We start from the raw sequence: 8,668 nt of genomic DNA on the forward strand, positions 1-8,668 counted from the left end.
ACTAAAATCCTGGTAAATATGCAAGAAATTGAGTGAAGGCATAGTGCAATTAGCCGATCACTACTTCGCCCAATTGACGCTTATTTTTAAGGTTTAAGTGAAAGTGAGCTCTAATGAAACATATCCAAGTATTTTTTACTGTTTAGTACACGATAAAAGCACAAGTACCTTGGAAGAGTTTCCTTCAACCCGATTTTCCCATTCCACTTTCTCGACTGCAAAAAATTTTAGTTTTGTTTGGCACTTTAATCTGCCAACTCCACTTCCAGACTACAGGGAAGATGAGATTTCTAAAGTAAAGCAAATGCCGGAAAGGTAATCGCCAGTAGGTAGTAAACCTGTATAGTATCTCGCCTCGATACTGTGGGTTGTCCAGCATTACCAAGCCTCTGTCCGAGATATCGAATCCCTAAGTAGGCTTGGCTATGTCCTTCTCAAAGTGGAACAAGGTTAAACGTTGTCTCCGGCACCAATTTAATTTCATTATGTGATGAAGGAGGTTTGTGAGTTGCAAAATGTGGCGAGGCCCCATTAGCCCTTAAGCGATTGCTCATCCATGCTCAAAATGGGCCACTTCTTCGACCGTGAAGCCGAAGTGCCCTTCCATCCCGGCGATCTGCGCGAGAGCATCACATATAGAGCTCGTGGCACCAGCTCAGCGCTGCCAGTCGACATGTTGAAGTGGTCTTTGAGAACTGAAATAGCAAATCGGGACCTGCTATGCCTGCACTCCATTTCTGTTGCATTCTTACCCTCAACTATTATTTCAGAATTCAGAGTTCTTCACTCTCAAACAACTGCAACCAGCGTTATGCATGAGAATCGCTGTGGTTTCACTAAGCCACCACGCTAACCGGCAGACGCCAACACCACTACAGTGTTACGCCTGGCAAGAGAAAGTGACAAGAGGGGAAGAAAAACACACAGCCCTTACTGGATAATCAGAAATTGGTTCTCAAGGAAAATGTATCAACAAGGGAGCGTCAAACGCGCTCATGTAACCTCGCCTTGTGATGTTGCTACCAGTTACTAATCAAATGTGTGCTTTGCTTAACATTTGTTTGAGCTATTTCCCACCTCTGGTGAATGCATTTCCTAGACTTTCCGTCTGTTGCTACTCTACTTAAGACAGTTTCCTCTTACCCACGCTTAAAGCATACCCGTCATCATTTTGCGGAATCAGATGAGAATAAAAATGCCATTTTCAAGGCATATTCTTCCGTAGGAGTGAATCATCCACAATGTGATTATCCTTTGCGGTGTCGGTTAGCACATTGGTGGGGCAGAAAGCTCCCTGTACCACCTGTGAGGGATAAAAATTCACTTGTAGCTAGTAAAGTGTCTTGTGAGTTAGTTTGTTGGTGATAAACTCATTCCTGGCTTCTGATCATCACTTTGTCAGGCAAAAGGAGAATCACTTGGATAGCATCCACTGTCTCAAATGGATTGCCAGCATCGTTCCTTGGTTCGTCTTTTTTAAAAAAAGGCATGAAAACAAATACTCCATGAAACCTGAGACATCTCTAAGTTGCTTACAACTTAAGTAAGTTGCGGATTTTTCATGGTTCCACTTGTTTCCACTTGAAATGTGCTTTCAGAGCTTCGACATTAGGTAAGCTAGGCTCCCAAATTGGTACCTAAACGAAAAGTTGTTTTATACTACGCACCACGCTTGAAGTGAAACATTCTTAACTTTAAAATTGGGCTTTGCATTTAAGTCACAATCGTGTCTTTCAATAAATAAAGTATACAAGAAAAACACTTGGATTTAAATAATTTTCTGCATCGCCATGAAAAGAATTGCTGATCCGCTTCTAATGAGGGTCTGACATTTGGATAGAAAATGGGATCTTGCATTAATCATGTTAAAAAATAGAATATATTATTGGAAATTGAGGATAGGACTCACATTTCATCTACATTTTCAGATTGACACAGAACCCACGATAATCATAATGTTTGAATGCCAACAAGGTTAACAATCATTAAAACTTAGAGTGTAAATAGCAAAGCAGCAGAAAATATCTGCCAAAGTGGATAGTGGAAAATGCAGAACTAATGCGAGCATCGCGGGCACTATTGAATTACAAATAAGTGGAAAGTGAAAAAAATATTGTCAAATTATGACCCTGGCTTTTGACCAAATAATGTGAATTTTCAATAAGCCATTTTGTAAGGTTGCCGCAAGTTTAAATAAATTAGGTAAGGCGTTAATCGTAGTTGAAAGTAGTTTTTCTTTTCAAGAGATTTCATTCTGGTCAATAAATTCGATAGTTACCTAGGTAAAAGATTCGTTGAGATGATCACTGAGTGCTAACCGGGTTATGCTTGCTCCAGCTAATGGCCAACAAGTTCTACGAAAATGGAATGGAGGTTATGAAAGTGTCATTATGCTGTGAATAGGAATGTATGCACGTGCCAAATTGAAGTTTTTTTCGGCACGATTTGTAGAACCATCTGAGCCTTAGCGAACGTGAATTTAACACTGCCTTTGAACAGGACAAATAGACACACAGTTCCTTTTCATTCGGCACCAAAATTCACAAACCATTTTCCTTAGACAAAACTGGTGAACCGGCTGACAACTGGGTATTTCCACTTGTGCACCACCGATGCGCAGGATGCAAGGAATATTTCATACCATTTCTAATTTGAATTAATTCTCAGAAGCCAAATATTCCAACAATACCCATAATTTGAATGTGTTTTATAATGATTAATAAGTGCTGTTTTACAAAGTAATGATTAATTGATATCAAGTATCCCACTAAGACACATTCCGTATAGAAAAGAGAAACGCAATTCCCATAGAGTCGACTTCAAAATCAGCACACACATTCACCGTTTTGTTTCGATGACGACAGCTAAGAAGATGTAAGTTTGAAGCAAATTCCGTCACTAAAACTGTGCATTTTTACTTGTTTTCCGGACAACCATGTTTCTAAGATGCGAATGGGCTTAAAGTTTTAGAAATGCCATTATGATATGAAATCTTAGGATTCCATATTCGTGACAAATTTGAGTTTAGTGCTTTGTGACTAGGGTTGATTAAACCAACTAAGCATTACTGAACGCGAATCCAACACTGCATTTCAAATAGGAAAAATGAAAACGCTATTCCCTTAAAGTCGATCTCAAAATCCATATACTCAATTAGCTAGACAATTCTGGCCATCCACCTGGTTACTAGACATCCCACTATATGTGCATCGCCAAAGAGCAGGACACATGGAGGACTTCGAACTGTTTTTATCACTACTCTTGGCCCCATGCAAATGATGCAAAACTCACAAAAATTTGCTCACATGGACAATTTAAAGGTATGCGGAAATAGCTAATTAACGTCACCGCTCCAAATCGTAAATCGTAGCAAATCTAAACCTGGCTTACATCAACACCCATATCCGCCAGTGGTGGCATTACCTTCTAAGATTTATTTAGCCCTTGGAACAATGCCCACATTTTTAATTTGTTTCAGAATTGCTAATAAGTGCCGTCTTGAAAAGAACTGATTAATTGATAGCAGGCATCCCATTTGGATGTATTCCATATTTAGCCCATTCACCGTTTTGTCTCGGGGACGGGATCTAAGACTGCAGAGCTATATCCTTCTCGTAAGTTGAAAACAAATTCTGCCGCCAGACTTAGTCAATTCTACTGGTTTCTAAGTAAACACTTTTCTGAGATGTAAATGGACTCAAAATGTTGGAAATGTCATATGCAACGAAATATTAGGATCACATGCTTAAGACAAATTGAAGGAGAATTTTTTGTGGGGAGGGGTTGTCAAACCAACCAAATGTTTGTGGACATGATTTGAACACTGCATTTTGGATAGGAAGAATAGAAATGCAGTTCCTTCAGAGTCGACCTCAAAATCCACATATCCAACTAGACGGACAACCCTGGCCATCCACTTGGCTACTAGGCGTCCCACATTTTGTGCACCACCAAAGAGCAGGACAAAAGTTTGATTTTCCAACGTTTCCAAAAAAAGTTAATTCTAGATTTTAAATTTTAGGTGGAAGCGAAAAAATGACTACAAACATGATCGCTCACCAACACTGGTAAATTCATGACCACGAGTCGACCTCACAGTTCCATGATTCTCCATTACAGATGCATACAGATGTACAATAATAAGAGAAGTGTAAAAGTCATAGCTTTTTATGCCAGTTCGAACTGTATCCTCCACGGTCGTCGGTAGCTCGCAGTGAACATTTACATTGGCATCACAGCCGATAGTGAGCTACACCCACGATTGCGGCAATTTATTATGATATCACGGCCTTTTCGCTAGTAAATAGCCATTGTACGAAGGCACTCCAAAAGGCGTTTGACAATCCTTATCTAGACATCGAGTTTGAATCCAGGAAAGGCTCTTCTCATGCCATGCGATTGGTGGTCGAAAAGGTTACAGTCAGCCCTAACGGTTTACAAAGGGTGATGTAAAGAGGAAAGCTTGGGGGGCGTTAATGTCCAAATAATACTTTAAATGAGTCTAAACAATGAATATCCTCAAAATGATATAACATGTCTCAAGGGCACATATAGTTCATTTTCTCATGCAAATGATAACAGTAGGCCATATTTTACTTCAGGTACATCAAGTATCATTGGCCTCTACAAATGCTCCACTTATTATAAATGGCTTAACTGCAGTACCAGGACAAAGATTTTGACAAGAATAGGGCCAAACGACTTCCACTGAAACGGTTGGATATTTACTTCAGTCACCGCCAGGGCTGAATTTAGAAAAGGCATGTAGTCTAGTAATTCGTCAAGACGTCGTTTGGTCGATTGCGATGCCACAATCACCCAAATGGGCAGGATCCACCAGGAACTTGGACGCGCTAGCAATGAATGCGAGTATTTGACTACTCAGAGGACAAATATCCATTGATAATGATATTTGAAAGCAATCTCGAGTAAGTACGCCGAATAGGACTACAAACTATCCACTATAAAGCAAGAATTTCGGATGCTTTGGCAGATGGTGTAATCAAATTGAAGAGTGCGACCAGGTATTTTGTTAATGGAAATACCTGCAACGAAGTGCTTGCAATGCATTTCCACCAGCCATCTTTCACAGTGCAAAATTCTACTACTAACATTTATAGAGCTGAAATTTTGGCCAAGTTAGGTAGCAACATTTTGATACCGGGGTCACCCCTTACCAGGTGGACTTGCAGACCGTCCCGTCCCCTTTCCACCAAAGAACAGGAGGCACCCAGACACTTGGCAGCACAGGTAATCACATTATCTGCCTCCCAATCTATAGAATCGCTGCGTTGTTGCTCAATAGGGTCTGACATTTAGATGAGGCGTGGGATACTACATTGGTCATGCTAACGAACCGAATGCATTATAGGAAGTGGAGGACAAAACACTTTCATTTAAATTTTGGCTAATTTAGTTGGCACAGGACCCAGGTTATGCACAACACAAAATTGTCACCGATAACTGTAATTACCATAATAAAAATCAAGCTAGCATAATAACACTTCTCTCATTAAAAACCCATGAGGTTCAAGGATGTTAATGATAAATCAAAGGATTAAAGTATGGGGGGAACAGTGTTGGAGCGAAATGGTGTGCAATTATATTTTGAGTAAAGACTCGGCTAGTTTGTTATGAAATGAGGCTTTGATGGCCTGCAATGGAATGGGAATAGAGTTGGAATTCGTGGTCCCTCAATTCACTAGACGCAAGATTGAGTAATCGAAATTATGATTTCGTGTGAGTAGTACAGTAATGTAGGCAGGCATTTGGAGAAACTCAAATCAGTCCACTTGACCTCAGTGAATGGCAGTGACCAGGTAAGTTTTGAGTAAACACTATTAGATAGATGACACCCGGGATCTAAGCAGGATGTGCCAAATTCACTGGATACGCTGAGGTTTTGCGCGAGAAATGCTTTTTTTCCATGTACTTTGACTCATGTGACCGTGATTTGAAGAGGTAAAGCGAAATGTCCTCGTTGTCTTGTTGAGCTACAAGCGGCATATCACTGGCTAATTCAGGGGCCGTCTCTTAGTCGAAAGAGAATGGCCACGTGATTGGAGTCTCCTTGCAACAATTTTTACTTAAGGCCAATTAAGCAACATGGGAATCAGGTGGGATCCACATATGGCACGAGAATGACTCTCAGGAAGGAGAGGACGGCTTTACACAATCGGGCGTTATAGTGGGTGAGAAATTGAGGGTAGGAAATTTACCATATGTCTAGTCTTTTTCGGAGAGATCCAATTCCAAAACACTAATTGTAATTGTAAAAAGCGAAGCAGACGGATATATCTGCTTAAGTTAACAGTCAAAGGTGCGGAACGAATACAAACACCGTAGAGGTAACTGAACTGCAAATACTTAGAAAGCAGAAAATGAATGCCAAATAATAATTTTGGATTTTGACTGAATGATAAATTTTTCAGGCACCTATGATTGACACACTTCGACCACCTTTTCTAAAACCAGTGAAGCGTTGGCAGCAAATTTGACTACATTCTTACAGTTTCCTCATATCAATCTCTCATTTTAATCAATAATTTTGCATGACCACCAAAGCATTCTCATTCCGCATTAGATAAAGTTGAACGAAGTCCTGTCCATCATGTCCCCTCTTGTGAGTGATCGCCATATCATTTGGTTTGGGTGGTGATGACATGTCACCCTAGAGGAAATGTTGGAAATATGCGCTCACTTGTAGAGAATGTGTAGTTGAAAGTAAACTCAGTTGCTGTTTATGCCCAATAAGAGAATCTTTTGATTCATTACCTAACCTCCATAATATTGCTGCATCATGGAAAATTGCCTTTTTTAAAATGGCATCAGAAAGTTGCATATTTAATAGGAAATTGCACGAATCTGAGGTAAGCTAGTGGCTTGACACGGAGAGCATAATGTAGTGTCCCGAGACTCCCTGAAGACGAAAGAAGACACAATGCTCGTGCAGAATATATATATTCAGCACGGAGAAGGTGTCTGGGCTATTGGCATGGCCCAAAAGGCCAGCCCACCCAGCGAGCCACAAGGGGCTAGTTCGAAGTAACAAAAGTGGCGCCTCACAAGAACCGAGGGATAAACCACCATCGTATTACAATAATTAGTCTACAGAGCATTCATCTCCTAATGATCTTACAAACTATTTCTTCACCTTAGTGAAAAGTTGCTGTTGAAGTTAGGCATTGTCCTTATCAAATGACTCCGTTTACACCAAGAGCCTATATTAATTCGCTTCGTACTGTTTTATTTTTTGTGTTTTCCAATGTTTTATTAGCTCTACAGAAATTTATCATCTCATCTAAATAATTCCTATTTCTCTGCTCTAAGCTCGCACGGAGCCGCGGGAGAAGAAAATTTTTAGGCTTTGCACCTATTCAGGCCTTCTATCAAGGCCGACTCACAGGCAAAGATGTCCTGCCAGCATTCCAACTGTATTGTTTCATTTAACCACTTTATAAGGTCACTGCAAATTTAAGTAAATTAGGCCATTTACACAACTGTAATCACTTTATAGTAGTCGACATCCTTTTTTATCAAAGTAGCTTTTACTCTAGACTATAAATCCCTTATATTTAGAAAAGAGATTCGTTATGATTTTCGCTGAGTGATAACCGGATAATGCCTACAACAAGTAATGGCAAACAAGTTCTACAAAACAAATATAGCCGTCAAACGCGTGAACACACCTGGAGATGAATTGGTTTCTTTACAGGGTCATTATCTGCTGGCATCTGCTACAAGGAACTACGCCTCCATAAGAAGGCCAAACTTGTAGAAGCTAGAAGTCCCTGGGGGAAAGCAGAGGGTGGCTGTAAGTATCATAGACTGCTTTGTTGAACCATCTCCTGTGAGACCACCAGAAGTAGTGACAGGCGTCCACGGAGACAAAGGAGGAGAAGGCAGCGTTCTATTGAAGATGGGTCCCATAGCTATGCAGCACCCCCAGTTCTGCTGATCAGATATGGTGTCAGGCTTAAAGGGCAACACAGACTTACTTCTTCGTTTTCTTGCTTTGAGTGTATGTTCGCGGCACGACGTGAACAAGAGGCACACCGAAGGTAAGTTTAGGGCCCAAGCCTGCAAGCGCACGATCACTTTTACGGTGCCGAGAACCTCGGTTTCGTTCGCGTGTGTGGGTAATAAAGGAAAACAACTTCGCGCCCCTATCTTTCTCGTGTACATACCAATCGGAGCGTCTTTGTGTGCCTACTTTACTTCTCTTGTACATACGTGTAGGGATTTGGCCGCTCTCCAATCACACGTAACCATACTGAGTGCGTATCATGGGTCTCGGTTTTAAAGAAAGAAAATTTTTTAGTAAGTCTACAGATTACAGTGTTTTGAGCAACTTTGCAAATAAATTCAGGTACAATATACACCCTACCGATCCAATCGTAATGCGTTCATTGTGTGTATTGTGGTAAAGTGTTTGATTTGAAGTAGGATTTTAGTGCATTTTTTCCATCGACAGATGAGATTGTGACTTAAATGCAAAGCCTAATTTCAAAGTTAAGAATGTTTAACCTCAAGAAAGGTGGATAGTGAGATAGTCCTGGCTACTCCTTTGGTTAGTTATTAGGGGGCCCATTTTGCCAAATTGGGAAAATTTGAAATCACTGTTCAAGTAAAAGTAAGAAGAACCAAAAAAACCACAATTTACTTAAGT

The 8,668-nt window shown here is 40.5% G+C and overlaps 1 protein-coding gene across 1 annotated transcript; it reads right to left on the minus strand. All coding sequences in view use genetic code 11, as the record gives it.

Moving 5' to 3' along the window:
• Positions 1-531: 531 nt before the first annotated feature.
• On the minus strand, positions 532-8,184 carry EGR_08161 (hypothetical protein; the record flags this gene model as incomplete). Its single annotated transcript, XM_024497410.1, has 6 exons — positions 532-695; positions 4,060-4,249; positions 5,178-5,308; positions 7,404-7,465; positions 7,751-7,931; positions 7,998-8,184. The coding sequence occupies 6 exons, from the start codon at positions 8,182-8,184 to the stop codon at positions 532-534; spliced, it is 915 nt and encodes a 304-aa protein (XP_024348206.1).
• Positions 8,185-8,668: the final 484 nt, after the last annotated feature.

The sequence above is a fragment of the Echinococcus granulosus genome, assembly GCF_000524195.1.
Source record: "Echinococcus granulosus chromosome Unknown EG_S00097, whole genome shotgun sequence".
Taxonomy (NCBI): Eukaryota; Metazoa; Platyhelminthes; class Cestoda; order Cyclophyllidea; family Taeniidae; genus Echinococcus; species Echinococcus granulosus.